Source organism: Eschrichtius robustus, chromosome 1 (genome assembly GCF_028021215.1).
Source record: "Eschrichtius robustus isolate mEscRob2 chromosome 1, mEscRob2.pri, whole genome shotgun sequence".
NCBI lineage: Eukaryota > Metazoa > Chordata > Mammalia > Artiodactyla > Eschrichtiidae > Eschrichtius > Eschrichtius robustus.
Genome location: NC_090824.1, coordinates 45,790,557 through 45,812,624, shown reverse-complemented (window position 1 = coordinate 45,812,624; position 22,068 = coordinate 45,790,557). Strand labels below are relative to the sequence as shown.

Here is a 22,068-nt window from a genome sequence, read left to right as displayed (position 1 = left end):
ATTCACTCAGATGTCATTTTATCTAATTCTTTACAATTTTTATCCTTTTATAAATACTTATAAAAAATGAGAAATACAAAGATGCTAATGAGATTCTAAAGGAGGCTAGAGGTGGTTAGACCAGTTTCTAGCTTCCTCATTTTGCCATACTTTTATTTGTAAAAACCAGCTTATCAAGGTAAGTAACTATGTCACAAGGTGCCCATGCTGCACGCAGTCATTCCTAGGGAAGGGAAGTCTGAGATTTATTGATACGACACACACAATCCTTCCCCTTGCAAAAGAAAGCTGCTCTTAGCCTTCTTTCACATGGCAGAAACTGACATGAGGAGCAATAGGTACAAGCCACCTGTCCTAATTTTCACATGAAAGGCTAGAACAGAACATCAGATTTTTCCCCCCAAAGCAGTATTCTCATTTAGTATTCAATGTGGAAGTAAATAGCATTTTAAGAAATTCTGCTTACAAGGACTTCAGAGTAGTAGTCCAAAAATGTGAATTAATTTCATTTTTACTTATTAATCTTTTTTGCTTTTGATAAGTAATGCACTTTTTCTTGGGGTATTCCCCTAACTTACAATATGCAGAAACTTATACGGATGTAAGCAGTACATCTGCCAAAAGATTAACCATCAGCACTAAATAATAATTATTATATATCCACAGGTTCAAAGCTGACATTTTGCTTGTTGTACTTCCTCTCCACCAAGAGTTTATCAGAATGTATTCAATTTCTAAAAACAGAAAAAGGCACTTTCTTTAAGAATTTTTAAAACCCGGGAATTCACTAAAGTCCCCATCTCAGTACAATTATCCTTACAAATGGGACCTAATGAAACTTAAAAGCTTTTGTACAGCAAAGGAAACTATAAACAAGATAAAAAGACAATCCTCAGAATGGGAGAAAATATTTGCAAATGAATCAACAGACAATCAAAGGATTAATCTCCAAAATATATAAACAGTTCATGCAACTCAATATCAAAAAAAAAAAAAAAAAACAACCCAATCAAAAAATGGGCAAGACCTAAATAGACATTTCTCCAAAGAAGATATACAGATGGCCAAGAGGCACGTGAAAAGCTGCTCAACATCACTAATTATTAGAGAAATGCAAATCAAAACTACAATGAGGTATCACCTCACACAGGTTAGAATGGGCATCATCAGAAAATCTACAAACAATATATGCTGGAGAGGGTGTGGAGAAAAGGGAACCCTCTTGCACTGTTGGTGGGAATGTAAACTGATACAGCCACTATGGAGAACAGTATGCAGGTTCCTTAAAAAATTAAAAATAGAATTACCATATGACCCAGCAATCCCACTACTGGGCATATACCCAGAGAAAACCATAATTCAAAAAGACACATGCATCCCAATGTTCACTGCAGCACTATTTACAATAGCCAGGTCATGGAAGCAACCTAAATGTCCATCGACAGAGGAATGGATAAAGAAGATGTGGTACTTATATACAACAGAATATTACTCAACCATAAAAACGAATGAAATTGGGTCATTTATAGAGACGTGGATGGACCTATAGATTGTCATACAGAGTGAAGTAAGTCAGAAAGGGAAGAACAAATATCGTATATTAACGCATATATGTGGAACCTGGAAAAATGGTACAGATGAACTGGTGTGCAAGGCAGAAACAGAGACAAAGATGTAGAGAACAAACGTATGGACAGCAAGGGGGGAAAGCGAGGACGGGGGGATGAATTGGGAGATTGGGATTGATATACATACACTAATATGTATAAAATAGATAACTAATAAGAATCTGCTGTATAGCACAGGGAACTCCACTTCACTGTACAGTAGAAACTAACACAACATTGTAAAACAACTATACCCCAATAAAAAAAAACAAAAAAAAACCCCTGGGAATTCACTCAAGTCTCAATCTCAGTACAATTAACCTTACTTACCTTCCTTTCTTCAGTTGACAATACTCTAAATCGAACCATTCCTTCTTTTATTATGTCTGCTTCATCTGAAAAGTCAGGATTGTCAGACAAAATATTACATCTGTTTTCTTCCAGCCACATCTGGAACCCGGTCTTTGGCCTAAAACAGCAGTTATGTAAAAAAATTTTATAATTAAGACACAGTCTTAAAGTGCTTCATGATTTTTCAGGTTAGTGATTAACCATTAGCATACCTATATATAAAGTAAAAGAGACACAGTTAATTACACTTGTTAATATTCATAATTACATATTACTTAAAACTGCCTAGAGACTGCAGGAATAATGAGCTGAAAAAATCCTTTATAAGATCAATTCAAAGGGATTACTCACATTTGTATTTTCCAAGTGCAGCAAAACTCTGAACTTTCAACTCTTTTATGAATGTTGACAGGCTCAAGGTCTCCAATCCTACTTAGCCCCTCTAGCCCAATATAACCCTTCCATGTATCTTTGGTAGCCTTTCTCCATTTCCCAAACCAGCTATTTGAAATCGTCACGACTTCTCTCAAGCTCCTCACCCCTGCCCTCACAGCTGACCTGGGAGTGTGGGTCCTTTCTTGTACCATTATTATGTAAAGCATGGACACAGCATACTTGTCAATTTTATTAGATTTCAGTTCTGACACAAACTGTCTTTAGGTCACAAGTGAAGATTTAATGCAAACATTTAATATTTACTGAACACTTTTTTTCTGTATAGCCTGTTGATAGTATAAAAAATGGAATCTTCTTAAATAAAAATTTCAGTGTTTAATATCTAAATTAAATTCAGAACAAAAGAGGAAAAATAAAAACCACAGCTATCCCTTCAAATTAAATTGGTTAGCATGAGATATTGGTTAAATGAGATACATAACACTAAAAATGAAATGGTGACTTTTGCAATTTAGCTGATGTATTTTAAATAAATCTAGCATACAAGAGATCAAGAAATCTGGTAACACTGAGTTGGCGGACAAACAGGATATGGACAAATAGGAACTCTCATATTGGTGGGGGTGTACAAAATAATACAACATCCATGCAGAACAATTTTGCAGTATCTATCGAAATTACAATTGTACATTAGCTTGAACCATACAGGAATCCATCTTACAGCTATAGGTATATAATATTCATATAGTTATTCACTGTACTACTATTTGTACTAGCAAAAGACCAGCAACTACCTTTTGTCCACCAGTAGAGAACTAAATAAATTATGGTATAGCCGTTCAATGGAAGTAAAAAGATTAAAGAAACTCTTCATGTAGTAATAAGAAATCATCTGCAAAAGCTATTAAATGAAAAAAATAAGGCACAGAACAATGAGTATACTACCATTTCTGTAAAACTAAAAAAAATAGATAAATCTAAGTGTACATGCATAGGATAATTCCAGAAGGCTATATAAGAAACTTGTGCAGTGACTATTTGTGGAGGGGAAACTGGGTGGACAGGGAAAAGATTTACTCTTCATCACACATCTTTTTCTATCTTTTGACTGTGTTTCTCCCATGTAACTATACTAACGATTTAAAAACAAGCAAATGAAAAAATGAACTAATTATAAAATATAGTGTCCCAGCAAAACGTATCCACAATTTAAAACATGTATGCAGTTTATCAAAGCATACTTTAATAAGTAATATAAATAGACATTAATCAATATTTGTGGCTTCCCTAAAGTTACAAGTGTTCAGAATGCCTACTACCTGTGCCAATGTAGTATTTACATGAATGAATAATAGGGCCACATAATTTTGTATTGCTACTTCTGTATGCCTTTTATTGGAATACTACATCTTGAGAACACTAAATTTCTCTATGTACTGACCTTTGATTTTCAGTGTTTTGAGGACACATAGCTGGGGTTTCAGATGATGGATTTTTAGGATTTTCTTCTTTTACTTCCTCAGTCCTATCAGCTTGGGAAGTTCTTTTCTGGAAAAAGGATGCTGCAGATGCCTGTAAAAACAAACATAATGAATACCGCAACAAAATCTAGTATGATTTTATATGTTACAAGCAAATTTTGAAAAATGTGGAGAAATATTTATAATTATTTAGAATTCTTACACCAACATGTGAAGTCCCGAGAGGTTCTCTGTTGAAAATAAACATGCATAAACACACACACAAAACCCAAAAAAACTGTACCTCAAATTTCATGTATTCTAGATGAATAAAATTATATGAAATGGAAAATACAAACGGCAGGTCTATTTTACTGATGACAAATCTGTGATAAAATACCAAAACTGGGACAAAATCTGGGAGGCAAAATCAGAATACAGAACAAGGAAGGATTAGGGCCAGGTACTAAACCAGCTGTCATTAAATAGGGACATGCATCAGAACCACTTGGAAAATGAAAAAAAAATACAGATAGATGCATGAGTCCCTGTCCTGGGTCTACATATTTTTAAAAAGTGATTCTGATGCAAAACCAGAATTGAGAACCATTGCCCTCACTAGACAATCACTTATAAACAACTGGAGCCTCCTGTCTCATACCTGAAAGAGTGAACAGAACTAAAGTAAGACAAACAGACTATGAGTTGTGTACTGCAGATGGGGGCAGGTGAAATCATACCTGCTTAGACTTTGGTTTTGGAACCAGAGGCTTTATAACTGGAGACTTTTCATAATTTGTAGCTCGATTAAGTGCAGTAGATTTCTTGGATGATTTGTTCATATTGTCTAAAATATTAGTTGAACGTACTGAATTCACTGAAATGGATGGCTCTTTGGAATTGCCTGATACCTAAAAAGCAAACTAATATTAGCATTTAATGTTTAAAGAAGAAAAAAAAATGCCAAGAGATTTATTTTTCCTTTAAATTTCTGTTAAGTTTGTACTGTAGTCTCACCTTCGGAATTGAATATATTTGGTATAATCCAAATTAAGACTGATGCGCATGTTCCCAAATACCACATCCCCAAGTTTTGAAAACCTTCAAAACTGTAGGTTCTCAGAAGATAAGTAGAAAATGTAACTCTTGGTCCAAGCAGGAACTAGTGCTGCTTTCACCTTTGTTTATTTTAAAATATTTACTTATTTAAATATTTTAAAATTTAATCTGTTGCAGTCTTTAATGCCTCTTAAGTTTGGGGAGGGTCATCTGGTAGTTTGGAAATATTTCTCTGTATGGAAATGTATTTAAATAATAGAAAACATCACTGGAAAGAGTTTACCTTGAAGGGGTTTATTCGTCCTTGGTTGCTAGAGGTAACTGCACCTTTCATAAGAAAGAAACCCTCACTTAATAGTGGTAAAACTCAGAAGACTTATGACTTCTATAAGAATAATGGAATATTTTAATCTGTATTATATGAAAATAATGTACTTTGCAACTTTAAAACTATTAATAACTATATATGACCTCCTTCCTATTTCTAAGTCAAAATAAAAGCTATTAGATGATGGGAACTATCCCAATTTGCCACTATGAAATATACAGATACAATATGTACAGATCTATTCTTTTCTCCTGTTACCAGGGAAGAATGGTGCCTTATTTTAGCTAGTTAATAATTCCTCTACGAATGCTCTAGATCCCACCCACTCCTGCTTTTCAAGAAACTTGTGCTAGCAATGGCTACATGTGTCATCTTTGACTTTTCCTTCTTTATTGGCTCAAGTTTTCCAACTTAAAGAAACAAACAAAAACCAAACACGCTCTCTGCCACATCCCCTTCTCGCCCCCCACATAATTTTCTCTCACCTCCCCTAAGCAGCCAAATTTCTCAAGAGTTGTCTACATAGCTATTCCCATTTCCTCACTATTCATATGTTCCTCCATCCAATACATGGCTTCCAGCCCTACTACCCTGCAGAATCTGCTCTTGCTAAGAACTCAGTAAACTCTATGCGGCCAAAACTGTTGGATCTTTTCCAGCCATCACCTTGTTTGACCTCTCATCAGCACTCCACACAGCGGAGTGTTCCTTTCTTCTTGATACTATCTCCCCTTTGACTTCTGAGATACTGCATTCCCTGGCTTACCTCCTTCCTCATTTTCTTTTGATGGTTCGTCCTCCTCCTCCTCCTCCTCCTCTCTATGCCTAACCTCATTTTCTCCTCACTTTGATCCTCCCCCAGTGCTCACTCACCCATACCCATGGTTTAAACTGCTATACCTATGTCAACAATGTTCACTTTATATCTCCATCCCAGAGATACTACTTTCCTGAGCTCCTGACCCAAACAGCCAATAGTAATTCATCGTCCTCCTATCTAAACCTACGTTTCCCTAGTGTTTCCTGACTCAGTAAATGGTACCATCATTCACTCAAGCACTCAAGCCAGAAACTGACAGTTATTCTTCACACCCTGAACTTCCATACTCTCTATATCATCTTCAGAAACACCTCTTCAATTCCTCCCATTCTTTCTACCAGCAATCACCACCACCCCAGTCTATTCAATCTCACTTGGGACTACCTCAGAAGTCTCCTTATATGCAGTCCTCCTCTTCACAGTGTGCCATACTCTGCCCCTGATTAAAACCTACAACAGCCTCCCAGCAACCTCAGAATAAAGATCAAAATCCTACCATGGCCTACATGGATCTGCACAGTTTGGCTCCAAAACCATTCAGCACCCCTTTCTCTTTGCTCTCTGTGCTCTTCAAGCCTCTCTTACAGTCTTCACACATGCTGTTCCTTAAGCCCACATGCTTTTCTTCTGCTCCCACCCACCTTTGCCTGGCTGACTCATTCATCCTTTAGATCTCTGCTTTAAACATTCCACGTGGCGGCCTCCCTGGTGGCGCAGTGGTTAAGAATCCACCTGCCAATGCAGGGGACACGGGTTCAAGCCCTGGTCTGGGAAGATCCCACATGCTGCAGAGCAACTAAGCCCCTGCGCCACAACTACTAAGCCCGCGTGCCACATCTACTGAAGCCCGCGGGCCTAGAGCCCGTGCTCCGCAACAAGAGAAGCCACCGCAATGGGAAGCCTGCGCGCTGCAACAAAGAGCAGCCCCCGCTCGCCGCAACTAGAGAAAGCCCGCGCACAGCAACAAAGACCCAACGCAGCCAAAAATATATTTAAAAAATAAATAAACATTCCATGAGGCCTTCCTTGGGGTCCCAAACCATCCCCCACCACTGACTAGATTACAGCCACCTGTTACATGCTCTTTTTTTTTTTTTATTTATTTATTTTTGGCTGTGTTGGGTCTTTGTTTCTGCGCGAGGGTTTTCTCTAGTTGTGGCAAGCGGGGGCCACTCTTCATCGCGGTGCGCGAGCCTCTCACTATCGCGGCCTCTCTTGTTGCGGAGCACAGGCTCCAGACGCGCAGGCTCAGTAGTTGTGGCTCACGGGCCTAGTTGCTCCGCGGCATGTGGGATCTTCGCAGACCAGGGCTCGAACCTGTGTCCCCTGCATTAGCAGGCAGATTCTCAACCCCTGCGCCACCAGGGAAGCCCCTACATGCTCTTTTAATAATCTGTACACATGTGAAAGTATATTAAAATCAAACTTATATATATATATATATATATATATACTTTTAAAAGCCAGCTGGTACTATAAGGTTTATGCAGGGATCAAACATGCATGTCTACTTGACCGCTGTAGCCCCCCACCCCAGGCAAATACTAGACACAAAATAGGCATTTAATAAGTATTTGTTAAATGACCACTGTTTCACAAACATTTCTGATTAAAAACAACAACAACAAAACAGGCCCTGAAGAGTAAGGTGTATTTGAGTAGATGTATCACTGTAAAAACTACTTCAAAATTTTCTTGATATTACAAAATCAAAATTTTCTTACCTGACTTAATAGCTGGCATATCAGAGGAATTTACACTTTTGAAAAATGGGTTTTCTCCTACAAAATAATTAAGATAAAACAATACAGTGTAACTGGGAACATAAAGTCATCTTCTGTAATCAACAATCAGACAGGAAAGATGTCTTGAAAAAGTATGGGTATTCAATTTCCCTCAGCCAAGTAAAAGGGGAGAAGTCACACACATGACACATCTCATCTTTAAACTGCCTTAAAAATGTTATCTTACCATGTTTGTGTATTTCTGGTTTTTCTTCTATATCATCAGCTTCTCCAGTATCCTCTGAATCTTCTTCAACTTGATTTCTGAGCCTTGGCTGACTCCACTCTGTAGGAGTATTACTGTAACTAAAAGACAATGATATTATTCAATAAAGAGCTATAAAAAGACCAAGTCAACATTCAGGATGGTAAAACTCAAACATTTCTTACCCAGCATTCAACTTTTTTCTGAAATCCTCTTCTTCTTCTTCCTCTTCTTCAGCTTGGGTGGCTGCCGATTCTGCTGCTTTCTCTACAGCCAGTTCACTAAGTCTCTGGGCCAGTATTAATCTCCGAGAACGAGAAGCATATTTAATGGCTAAATTCACAGCATTTTGAGTCATTAGATCAGCAAGTTCCACACAACGAAATTCCCTCTCCAGTTTACAAGAAAGCTAAAGGAAAAAAAGGGGGAAAAAAGTCAAATTATGTTGAGTAAAACTTTTTAAAAATTAAAGAATGATATTACTAGTAGAACTGAGAAAAGTTTTCTAGATACTGTATCCCTGATTCTAAGAGGCACATTTTTACACATTTTAACATCTCTCTCTGAAGTTGAGAAGCGTCTTACAATTGATGGTGAGTCAGTTTAATTGGCAGCATTTCTTTCTGTCTTAGTGACTTAAATAAGTAAAATAATGGTGCATTTTACAATCAACAATGAAACATGACATATCATTTCAAGTTACTGGTTGCAAGGAGAGTAAGAGATTTATTTAAAAATTCAAAAATGGTCCTCCTAAATTTGTTTTCCTGCCCATTCCACCACCTGCACTCACAAAACAGGGTAGCAAATTGAAAGAAAGAATAAATTGTAAATGATTTGTTATTACTTTGCCTAGAATTGGCACACAAATGCTACTAAGTGAATGTGGGTAGGCAAATAGATTCATCCATTAGCTTTTTAAGTATGACTGTCCATGATCTCTAACTACCAGAAACAGTTATACAACTTCCAAATCAGCAAACAACCTCCTTTTTCTTGCTCTGTTTTTTATACTTACAATATAAAATGAAAAACATTCATTTATCATGACTTTTTCTTTTGGTATGAATTTTGACGACTCAAAGTGAGGCAACTGAAGTACAATGTGAGGAAAACTAATACTTCGAAGACTACTAAAGGTCTCATAATTCATACAAGTATTACTTTGTTACTTAGACATGTCAAGTCTGATTCATCAGCACAGATGCTTTAGATATTTACCTGCATGTCCTTCTCAAGTTTTCCAGAATCACTTATCTGTAAGCAGTACTTCTCAATCAGGGTGGTACTCTGCCTCAGAGGGCATTTGGAAATGAAAGTAGTACGGTTTTCCCAGTAATTAGGTGGAACTATGGGCATCTGCCTGGGGGCAGGAATGCTAAAGAACTAACAGGGCGCTACTAGCACCCTGCTGAGGAACACTTCACCCCAGCGGAAAAGCTCCTCTAAGGCTAAATGGTAAATAAATCAAACATGTTTCCTTACATATGTTGTAGGAAATAAAAAGGTTACTAGTTCATGTTGGTGTACAAATGGGACTTTGTGAATGGAACAAAAGTTACTCTATAGTAAACTAATTAAATTTCTTTAACACTAAATGCAAGGCAGTGTTGCATAGAGGTGACAGTAGTGAATATCACCTTTTGGAGACAAGTTACAATAAGCTCTGTGGTCTCAGATATCACTTTTCCCTCAGGAGTTTTTTTCCTCAACTTTAAAATGAAAAGTCTGGGCCATTTACTCTCTTAGGAAATACTGAGGTGCACTATGTATCAGACACTACATGAGTGCCTGGCATACAGTAGTGAACAGGACATGGTCACTGCCCTCAGGGTGTTTACAGTCTAGTGCAAGAAGAGCACAGAAGAAATTACATTATACTCCTCCTCATAAGCCAACCTGGAATGAGGACACAAACTTATGAATCTTATGTTTCAAAAAGTTCTTTTGTCTCTAAAGATAAATGTACTTAAATATCCAGGGGACCAAACCTGGTCATCACTGGGTACAGACAAACTTTTACCTAAGAGGATAACAAAAGGCAGGCACATCTAAAAGCCTGATCAAAGGTCTTAAGACTGCTCAGCCTGCAGACCTAAAAGTCTACACTCAAACTTTATTTGCTGCACATGATAAGAGAGGAGCTACAGCCAGTTCTCAAACTTTATTAATAAGCATCTGAATCACCTACAGGGCCTATTAAAACACAGACCAGTCGGCAAAAACAAAAAAGGGAGGTAGCACCAGAAGAGTTTATTTCCTCCTATGATCTTAGATACAAGGCAATGTCTTAAATATTTTAACTGCAACGTGAACTGGGAAACTGAACTTTTAAGGGAGAAAAACACCACCAGATACAACTTAAGAATTCTAGGTTGTGGAACCTGGTGCTAATTCACATACCATTAAGAAATATATGTATAACTGATTCACTTTGTTATAAAGCAGAAACTAACACACCATTGTAAAGCAATTATACTCCAAAAAAAAAAAAATTATCAGACAGAACTAGTAAAAGATCACTCTGAAGAATATGCCCCTGGAATATTTCCCCTACATTTGGGTCATTCCAGGAACAATAGCAGGTACTAAACTGTATGGGTAAAAGTCAAAGGTACAATAAAGAGATGTTTCCTATACATAGGGGCTCTTGGGTACAAAAATTAAATTTCAGTAATTATAATAAAAAATGGGAATGATTAACAACCTCTAAGTGGAATTTTTATTATCCTATATAAGTAGAATTTAACATTCAGTTCACATCAGCACAGTATGATGTTAAAGACCAATTGATTAAAAAAAATAATAATAAATAAATAAATTCAACCTAGGGAAAAGCAATTAACTTTTCTTCCCCACTATACTTATTTTACTCACCGCAAGCATTTTCATTAAAAGTTCCTGTTGTTCTTTTACTGCTTGATTTTTAGTGCTCTCTTCATATTCATAACCATTTTTAGCTAAATAATCAAGGTGGTTGTGAAACGTAACTGAACGCCAGTACTGTTCCTGCAAAAGTGGAAAAACTGCTTAGAGCCAACTATCAGCTGAATACCATGCAAGTGTTAAACATTTATCATACGATACCAGTTTCTGAATAAAATATTTTCTGAAATATTCCTTTCTGAAGCTTATTTTACAATTCTAATGTGATATTATGCCTTGACTTAATCTTCTATCCTTAAAAAAAAGAGGGAAATACAGTGACCCTTGAACAATGTAGCAGGTAGAGGCGCCTACCCTCTGTGTAGTTGAAAATCTGCACATAACTTATAGTCAGCCCTCTATATATATGCGGTTCCTCCATATCTGAGGTTCGGCATCCTCAGATTCAACCAATCTTGCATGGTGCAGTACTGTAGTATTTACTACTGAAAAAAACCCATGTATAAATGGACCCACACAGTTCAAACCCATGTTCTTCAAGGGTCAACTGTACATAGCATTTTAAAGTTTCCTAGCTATCATAGCTGATGCTCAGAGAACTTGGTAAACTAGATTTTTATAAGCTGATTTGTTTCTTGTTTAGAATAACTAACTGCAAGATAGCGAATGACTTTTGATGACACAGGGCTAGGAGTAAGGTGAGGCAAGCCTGGCGCCTAAGGGAACAAAATTCATGGAGGCACGTCCTCTTAGGCACTTGTCCAAGCCCGAGAGTGAGCGCCTTACCCTAGTGAGGCCCTGACAGTCACACCCATTTACCTCTTAGACAAGTCCCTGGAAGCAGCCCTCTTCCCTCACAGCTACCACTATTTCTTTAATTATAAAGTAATGAATACTCAACACTGGTCATCAGAATAATTTTAAATGTCTGTGTCACAGGCAGGGTATTATCAAACTCAGAGTGTCAAGGTAAGATTTGTGCATACCTCCATTTGTCCTTTCTCTGTGGCAGTCTGACAGTAAGGAAGCTTAAAGGATAATACAGCTACAGCAGGGCGTGGCAGGGTGGGAGGAAATCGAGAACCTTTGCAAGGAATACACCTGTCAGGAAAGAAACAGTCTCACCATAGAAACTTTCTAAAATATCATAAAAACTGCTACATTATAAATTTTCCAAAAGTTAGTAACTTGGAATAATATTATTCCAATAGCTGGCTTAATAATATACAAAAGATTCCTCTTTTAAAAAAGTACTTTAGGCCTGATTAAGTGTCAAAATTATCCCTCCACGTACTTCAAGAACTTCAAAAATCTCTCCTCACATCAGCTTTATTAAATTAACAATCACTAAAAGTGAAATCAGCTCTTTTCAGATTTTCCTTAGCAAAATGCCCAATTTCAAAATACAGAAACTGTGTCATAAACACTTGTTATGGGATCCATGTTATAAAACAGACCGCCCTAAGATAAAATGCTGATAAAGCATATTCACTTTCATTCATCAGTTGGAAATACTTGGTACTGTTGGTAGAAAGTGTCATATAAGAGAAAAAGAGGGTGAAACGTCCAATAAGTGTTTATTATTAGATATTGGTGAGAGTGAAGCAGAAAATCCATTATCACTACAAAAAGGTTATACTGTATATCTGCTCTGCTAAATGAAGGGTTGCCTTATGTGGTAATAGTTCAGTTGGCAAGGACTTTTCTGACTAGAATATGTAAGGCACTCATATATGCCCATCAGGATGAGTACCAATGCAATTTATGAATTAAAAAGCATTCATCAGAGTGATTTATATATGCAGAATACTCTTTTAATGTATGTACTCCAAATTATTTATAAGAAAAACATAACTGCACACTCTAAGTACTATAGACAAATTTTCTAATTTTTATAAAATCATTTAAAAAACATAGACCCTTGTTCAATGCTTCCTAACAGCCATCCGGTAATACAGCCTTTTTCATCAGGGCTTTAAGTTATGACTTTCTTGAAGGAAAATACTAAGTAGAAATTAGGCCCTTAGGTTTAAAATTTTTTTCATAAATATCTTCTAATATTATCAAATGTCCACTAGAATAGTTAAAAAATAAATAAGTGGCATTACCCAGGAATATTACATAGGCTCCCTTTCTAGTAAGATTTAAATACTCCCTTTCCTTCTTTTTGCGAAAATATAATAAAAACAAACATGTTTTTAGAGTTCCAATATTTTTTAACATAAATCCTCATTTCTTTCTACCTCCTCCCCTTTTATGATTTCACATAAATCAGTGGTTTTCACCACATAGTATGAGATGGCAATGTGAATACTCAGCGCTTGAAAAACCTCTTGTAGCAATTCTGTTATGCACCTATTCACAAAACCATTTTAGTCATGCAAAACGGAAGACAGAACATGTGCATTCAGAAAGGACGAGTGCAGTTACATACGCATATATGCACATTAACAAAACTAGGAGGAACATTAGGAGTAATCTTAATTGCCTTAACATTCTTTTTTCTATAAAGTGACTTAGACTCTCCTGTTTAAAAACATTTTACAACTCTAATACTTTATTTAGTCATAGTAAGCGATTATCATAAAGAAAAATTGATAAGGATTTTACTAATAGCTTTTTTAAAGCCACATTTACATCAAAGCAGAGCACCAATTCACATTTCTTATCGTTTTCTTAGCTTTAAAGACTTGAAGTAAAAAGACCTTTTCTCTGTTAGGTATCTCTTTCATGGAAGAGGAGGAAAAAACAAACTCATTTGACTGCTAATTTGATGGGTTTTGCCTACAATGAATGAGTTTCCTGGAAACTGTGGCTAAACCATTTGGAGGATAAAATGTGAAAAAATAAACCACAGTTTACTAAGGAGACAAAATTACTTCAATTCCTTTCCAAACAAATCACAAAATTTGTTCTCTTATATTAAAGAGTTGAAAAATATCAAACTGGAGAAAACTGGGGCCAATGTCCAGACTAAGTTTCTAAGAGTTAGTGAGTTTTGCTTGTCTTCTGTGTTGCATGGGACTCTTTTAGTGTTCGAGGGGATTTAACTCTTTTAGAGCACTGACTCAGGAGTAGATAATGATTTTACCAGCCAACTCTTCAAGGCTGCTGGCCCAATTTAACTTCATGTAGCATAGGACATGTAGTCAGTACTTTTAGCAAATGCTTATTAAATGAACATAACTTGCAAAAAGAAGTTTGTTTTCAAGTGCATTTAAATAACTCCTAAGAGTTTTTAAAAACCAAAGAGAATGCCTGATATGATATGAAGTGCCTGCATAAAATATCGTTAAATAAATATGTTCCAATATCAAAAAATAAAGCAGAATAAGGTAAAAAACAAAAACAAAACTAAACTAAACTAAAGAGAAAAGGAACGCTGATGTTTGTAGAAAGCAAATTAGATTGTGGCACGAAAATTAGTAAACTCTCAGTTATGTATTAACCAGTGGTGACAATAAAAAAAATCTTCAGAGGAAACCATAAAGACAGTTTCTGCTAAACTGAAGTTCATTTCAAACAGAGGTAGGAAATCAGATACGCTACACAGCAGTAATTAAAGGCAGGTGTTTTGTACTGATTCAAATGAATTTTTTGAAAATTATTTTTAACAAAATGTATTTCCTCACCAAAAAGAAAGCATAAATACTGCTGAATCTGGGTTAGAAAATGTATTTTAAATGGAAAGATTATAGAAACAGATAATCATTAACCACGAGATACAAGGCTAAATGCCTTAAAGTAGTGACGGTAAGAAAACTACTGTTGTTATTAACAACTGACATTCAGTGAACACTCACTAAGGGCCAGGCACTGTTCTAAGTACTCCTACATCACTTCGTCTTCACATTAGTTCTTTGAGATGGGTACTAGCTTCATCCTGGTTTTAGAAATGAGGAAACAGAGGCACAGAGAGTCTAAATGTCATGGCCGGGGCTACACAGTGAGCATTTCAGCCAGGATACTGCAGCAGGCTCCAGCTCTGGACCATTATGAAATGCTGCCTTTCCAGAGGAGCAAGTGGTTTGCTATCTTTACCACGAACACTGAGAGCAAATGGAAGCGTTGGAGATTTAAATAAATATAAGAATGAATTTCTTGATAGCAAGGATAATTAAGTCTCATTAAACACAGCAGCAGGCTACTAAAGATGGTTGTACAGTTTTCTCCCCTGGGCTTTCACGGACCTCTCTATCAACAGGAAGGAAATTAATCATCCTCTACATGTGTCTAAATGTAAGGAAAGCTAGTATGAGAAGTGCAGTAGGCCATACTGAGAAATGTAGCTTCCAATCTTTGAAAAACATTCTTATTCAAGTTGATTCTTCCAGAATAAAGCCAGGAAAAAATGAAAAACATCCTGATCAATTTATCACGGTATATACAAGTACATATATTTTTCAGCATTATCTTCTCAGTGTTTCAAATGTCAGCCGTATGAGATTCCCCTCAGTAATTCAATTATTCCCCTAGAATAAGCCAGTCCTTAAGGGATAAGTTTATTCTTTCAATCTATTTATCAACTCAACTTCCACTGTTCCTGTATTTCAACAGAGAAAATATAGGAACTTTTTTGCTACTAACTAGCTGTGTGATCCCAAGTTACTTAATCTTTTTGGGCCTCAGTTTTCTCACCTGTAAAAATTGGGGAAAAGGACCAGGAGTAAAGACAGAGCACAGGAACTAGACCAAAAGCAACTGGTGGTTCTCACTATTTTTATCCCTGTAGGGCTGCTGAGCTTTGCAAAGTGACCATGCATTCACACGGGCACCATGAACTGTCTACAGCATGAATAAAAGAGCTACCACTTTATGTACTAGAATTTTCACATGCATGTACATGATATAACTTACAATACAAATTTATGTTCAAATATAATCTTTAGGTCTACAGAAACTTTCTGCTATTATGGATTTTCTCTATCAACTGATACTCACTGTACAAGCTGCTATCATTTGTAGGTCATGAAATGCTTTGACATTTAAAAGGACTCTTATGCTTAAAAATGTCAGGAGCCACTGGCCTAGACAATTTCTAAAATCCTTCCAAGTCTAAAAACTGTAATTTAGAGTCCATTATTTTTTTTATCCCATGTTGAATTTTTTTTTTAATTAATTAATTTATTTATTTTTGGCTGCGTTGGGTCTTCGTTACTACACGCGGGCTTCTCTAGTTGTGGTGAGCGGGGGCTACTCTTTGTTGTGGTGTACGGGCTTCCCGTTGCGGTGGCTTCTCCTGCTGCGGAGCACGGGCTCTAGGCGTGCAGGCTTCAGTAGTTGTGGCTCATGGGCTTCAGAGTGCAGGCTCAGTAGTTGTGGCGCACAGGCTTAGTTGCTCCGTGGCATGTGGAATCTTCCCGGACCAGGGCTTGAACCCATGTCCCCTGCACTGGCAGGCGTATTCTTAACCACTGAGCCACCAGGGAAGCCCTCCCATGTTGAATTTAAGTTAAATGTTACCAGCTGTAATTATCATGTCTTTTAATGAGAGTTAAAACTCTTCACAGATCTTAACTATAAAGCAAGTAAGAAAAAAAAGCCAGCTGTACAAATTATTAGAGGGTGTAAAAATTGAACTTGATAAAATAGTTTTAATATTAAATGAAAAACCAAAATTATTCATTACAAATGAATAACTTCACATACTTCCTTAAGATAATGATATTAACAAACAAAATGAATCATCTTACTTGAATAAACATTAGATGGAGTAGTAAAAATCCTTCTAGGTTCAAAACTAAACCTCTGATTAAGATAAAATATGAATTCTTTCATTCAAGTTACTAAAAACTTGATTCCTGGAAACAGACATGTAAAAAAAAAATCCCTGAGAACAACCTACACTCTAAGAACTGTTAGAAACAGTTAACTAGGGACTTCACCGGCGGCGCAGTGGTTAAGAATCCGCCTGCCAATGCAGGGGACACGGGTTTGAGCCCTGGTCCGGGAAGATCCCACATGCTGCAGAGCAACTAAGCCCGTGCACCACAACTACTGAGCCTGTGCTCTAGAGCCCGCGAGCTACAACTACTGAAGCCCGCGTGCCTAGAGTCTGTGCTCCGCAACAAGACAAGCCACCAAAATGAGAAGCCCATGCACTGCAACGAAGAGTAGCCCCCGCTCACCGCAACTAGAGAAAGCCCACGTGCAGCAACAGAGACCCAACGCAGCCAAAAATTAATTAATTAGAATTTTTTAAAAGTTTAATAAATTCCTTCTGATACTAAATATGTCAATAATGGACTATCTGGAGACTTTGAAAACACATAACATACAGAAATAATAACCAGCAATTCCTCTATGATTTTCTACTAAGTTCAATTTCACATTCTTTAAGAAGACTATGTCTTCTCAAACATCCACACTGCCAACCAATGCCTTCAAAAATACCCTCTATCTTGCTTCAAAATCTGCCACCAAAACAGAAGGCATCAGACAGGAATTCCTGTCACCTTTCATCCACTAAATCTATCTGCATTTGCACCTATCTTCTTCCTTCTCATTACATCTGATAAAATATCTTTAAAAAAATCATGTATATATACATCTTCTTTATCCATTCAGCTGTCGATGGACACTTAGGTTGCTTCCATAACTTGACAACTGTAAATAATGCTGCTACGGACACTGGGATGCATGAATCTTCTCCAATTAGTGTTTTTGGTTTTCTTCAGATATATACCCAGCAGTGGAATTTCTGGGTCATTTCTGGGTTTATTTTTAGCTTTTTAAGAAACTTCCGTACTATTCTCCACAGTGGCTGTACCAATTTACATTCCCACCAACAGTATATGTGGCTTCCCTTTTCTCCACACCCCTGCCAACATTTATTATATGTGTTCTTTTCCATGGATTATACTTCAAATAGCAAGTACTAGTTTTTCAGCAGGATAAATCATAAAGACAGATTCACTGGGTCAAAGGGCATATGCATTTCTAATTCTGATAGTTCTTGACAAATTGCCTTCCGCAGGGATTGTGACCAACTTACACTCCCGTCAGCAATACATAAACGTGGTTATTGCCCCACAGCCTCACCAGCTAAGAGTGTTATCAAATTTTCAGATTTTTCTAATTTAATAGGTAAGAAGAGAAATCTCTTTTTAGTTCTGATTTGTGTTTAATCTTACTTCAAGTGACATCAATCATCTTTTCATATATTTGAAAGCCACTTTTATTTCCCTTTCTGATTATTGCTTCTTGAAATAGTCTCCACTTATAGTTTCTATGACATGACCCTCTCCAGGCGATTTTTCTCTTAATTGCTTAGCTAATCTTCCTTTTTCTCATTCAAAAGCTTCTACTCCAATAACTGACCTCTAAATGCTGGAATTTCTTTGGGGTTGGACTGATACCTTTTGTCTCTTTCTTCTCATTTATTACTATAACTTTATATACCTTCTATAATCTGATGATTCCCAAATGTATATAACCAGCCAAAATTTCTGAGTTTGAATCATATATTCCAATACCTTCCTTCTTTTTTCTTTTTAAAGTTAAGCATTTTCTCTCTTTTTTTAAAAATTTATTTATTTTTGGCCGTTTCGGGTCTTCGTTGCTGCGAGCGGGCTTTTCTCTGGTTGCGGTGAGCAGGGGCTACTCTTTGTTGTGGTACGCAGGCTTCTCATTGCGGTGGCTTCTCTTGTTGCGGAGCATGGGCTCTAGGTGCGTGGGCTTCAGTAGTTGTGGCATGCAGGCTCAATAGTTGTGGCTTGCGGGCTTACTTGCTCTGTGGCATGTGGGATCTTCCCAGACCAGGGCCCGAACCTGTGTCCCCTGCATTGGCAGGCGGATTCTTAACCACTGTGTCACCAGGGAAGCCCCCAATACCTTCCTGATATCTTCCTTTGGATATTGTGCAGGCTTAACACACCCAAGAGAGTATTCATTTTTATCTTCCTTATTTCTATAAATGGTACAACTATCTATCTAGTAGCTTTAACTAGAAATGTAGGTGTCATTGATTCTTCTCTCATTCCCAACCCCCAAACTACCAGCAAATCCTGTTTCTATCTTGAATCTGCTTCTCCTCATTTCCACTGCCCCACACCAGTTCCAGCCTACTCTGAATGATAGAGTAAGTCCTAATCCTTGTGACAACTAAAAACAATACCCCACATTTCCAAACATCCCCAGAAGAGTGGAAAAACCCCTGGTTGAAAAATTGGTCTCCCTGCTTCCAGTCCTACCCTTGCCAATCCATTTACCACATACATTTTTCTTTTTATAGTATAAATCAGATTATATCATTCCCCTGGATAAAACCCTTGAATGACTTCTTGTTATACTTCAAAGAAAATCCAAACTTCTCTATCATGGCCTATAATGCAGCCTATGTCTAACTTACTGATACCAACTTGGATTTATGTTCCCTGCTACCCCTTGCTTCTTTGTACTCCAGCCACGTTTACATCCTTTTAATTCCTCAAACACACCAAGTTCTTTCTGACCTCACAGCCTTTGTACATGCTGTTTACTCTGCATGGATTGCTTTTCAATCCATTCTTCTATAACAGACCCCCTCGGCCTCCAGGTCTCATTCTAAATACTACCTCCATTAAGAGACTTCTATGACTGGGACTTCCCTGGTGGCGCAGTGGTTAAGAATCCACCTGCCAATGCAGGGAACATGGGTTCGAGCCCTGGTCCAGGAAGATCTCACATGCTGCAGAGCAACTAAGCCCGTGCGCTACAACTACTAAGCCTGCGCTCTAGAGCCTGTGAGCCACAACTACTGAGCCATGTGCCACAACTACTGAGCCCACAAGCCTAGAGCTTGTGCTCCACAACGAAGTGTAGCCCCCACTCACTGCAACTAGAGAAAGCTCATGCGCAGCAACAAAGACCCAACGCAGCCAAAAATAAATAAATACATAAATTTATTTTAAAAAAAAAAGAATCTTCTATGACCATACTATCATAGAAAATGCTCTTCTGTTATTCTTCATCATGGGTCTGCTCAGATTAACGGGTAGTATTTATTCTAAGTAGTAATTAATATTTACTTGTTTCTGTTATCTGTCTCCCCAGTCAGACTATAAGCTCCATGAAAGCAGAGACTTCTTTGTTCACCAAGTATCTGTACAATGTCACTGACAGTCTTTTTGACCAAGAAGATATTTGGTGTCAAAAGAGGTAAATACTCAACACAATACTGAATAGAGACTATATGTACTGAGAATTCTGCACTTGCAGTCAACTACTAAATTTCTACTAGCCCACTCCCCTATAACAATAATTAAGCTAAAAATCTCAAAAAGCACCTAAATTATATATTCAATTCTAAATCAAAGTTTAAAATAAAAGGCTATAATAAAAGATGAAATGTGATGTTTACCCAAAATTCCCCTCCCTATCTGGCTGAAATAATGCTAGTCACACTAATAAACTTGTTTTCTTTTCATTTTTTTAGGCCATGCAGCTCAGCCTGCGGGATCTTAGTTCTCCGACCAGGGATCAAAACCATGCCCCCTGCAATGGAAGCACAGAGTCCTAACCACTGGACCTCCAGGGAATTCCCTTAGTTTCTATTTTGCTCAATAGGTTCCAAGTCAAGCAATTGGTTGAAAACTTCAAAGTGAATGTAAACAAATTCCTGATTCAGTGAATATGGAAAGCAAGTAAATGAGCTAAGGTTAAAGATTTTAAAAATACCTTTAAAGATAAGCATAATAAAGAATTTCAAAGTACTTTTTAAAAAGAGTCAACTAAGCATTTTCTAATAGCCCACCTCAGTTGCTGGGGATTTTCATGGATACCAACCACCCAGTAGTGATCAGATTTTCCTTTGCAGTGTTCTCTGGTGTTACATACAGGAGTCCATGTATGACCAAGTCCTCTGTTAAGCATTCGAACAATGCCTTCTGAATCCACATAAAATGGGGTACCTATATACCAACAGAAAAACAAATCACCTGGAAACACAGCTATGTATTTGTTAAATAAATCCTTTTTCAAATACATACACCAATCAATCAACTTTCAATTCAAAAGCAAAACAAAAAACAAACAAAAAAACCCAACCAAAAAAAAAACCTCCCCAAAACCAAAAAGACAAATAATCCAAGATTATTTCCCATAAAATTTCACTAACCACATAGAGTAAGACCTAACTGAATAAAAGGAAAAAAAAATTGCATGTGATGTGACTAAAATTTATCCAAAAAAAAGAGGGGAAAAAAAACCCTGATCAATTCAGTGAAAACTATGCCACCTGCTGGAATACAGCAGTTTTTTAAAGCCAATTTCAGTAAAGAAGTTAAAATTGAATCTGAAGTTTCCTTGGTCAAGAGAGACTTGGAAAAATGAGGAGAACCTAATGCAAGGTGACGATGTAGAGAAATCTGTCTTTAGTACTCTTCTTCCTTCCCCCTCTCTTGGCCTTGTCACTGTTCTGTTCCCCAACAGTTCCCCACTGTTCTACTCCTAGACTTACCTAGGAAACAAGTAAGCATCCCTGTTTCCCACCTACTCTGCTCCCATTTCAGGAAGTACATGGCAAATTCCCTAATTATCCTTTTTTTATCTGTGACTTCACACCCCTCTTACTCTGCAAACTGCAGTTTCCTCAGGGTCTAGATCTGATTGGTAACTGGGAGAAAAAAATACAGCTATATGAATGGAAGTTATTAATGGTCACATTATTAAAGCATAAGTGACTAATAATATCCCAATAGAAAACACATCCAGAAATGGTTGGGTTTTTTTAAAGACAAACTGGAGTTCCCAATGATATAATTAAAGGGCATGAATCTCCAATAATAGAAATATTTAAGCCAGAAGACAGGGTTAACAGGTGCCTTAAAATAAGGTACTCCTCAGTGTCCTTCAAATCATCTGTCATAACCCACTATTAAGTGAGTCAACAACAGCACACTGTTCAATAGAAATATCATATGGGCCACAAATGTAATTTTTAATTTCCTTCTGCCACATGACAAAAGGGGGAAAAAAAGTGAAGTTAATTTTAATAATATATTTTGTTAAATCCAATATATCCAAAATACTATCATTTTAACATGTAATCAATGTAAAAGAATTATTGAAATTTTTTACATTTTTTTTTCATACTAAGCCTTCAAAATTTGGAGAGTATTTTATAGTTATAGCACATCTCAACTCAAATTAGACACTTTTCAAGTGCTCTATATATAGCCACATGTGGTTAGT

The 22,068-nt window shown here is 37.0% G+C and overlaps 1 protein-coding gene across 1 annotated transcript in view; it reads right to left on the bottom strand.

Moving 5' to 3' along the window:
• The window catches only part of WDHD1 (WD repeat and HMG-box DNA binding protein 1), a 63,810-nt gene that overhangs the window by 1,750 nt on the left and 39,992 nt on the right, over positions 1-22,068 (bottom strand). The window contains exons 16-25 of the mRNA XM_068545221.1: positions 20,630-20,786; positions 11,883-11,997; positions 10,888-11,019; positions 8,196-8,419; positions 7,993-8,111; positions 7,746-7,802; positions 5,157-5,200; positions 4,555-4,725; positions 3,796-3,926; positions 1,938-2,076 (exon numbers count right to left, since the gene is read on the bottom strand). Coding sequence (XP_068401322.1) covers positions 1,938-2,076; positions 3,796-3,926; positions 4,555-4,725; positions 5,157-5,200; positions 7,746-7,802; positions 7,993-8,111; positions 8,196-8,419; positions 10,888-11,019; positions 11,883-11,997; positions 20,630-20,786 — 1,289 coding nt within the window. The remainder of the gene's footprint in view (positions 1-1,937; positions 2,077-3,795; positions 3,927-4,554; positions 4,726-5,156; positions 5,201-7,745; positions 7,803-7,992; positions 8,112-8,195; positions 8,420-10,887; positions 11,020-11,882; positions 11,998-20,629; positions 20,787-22,068) is intronic.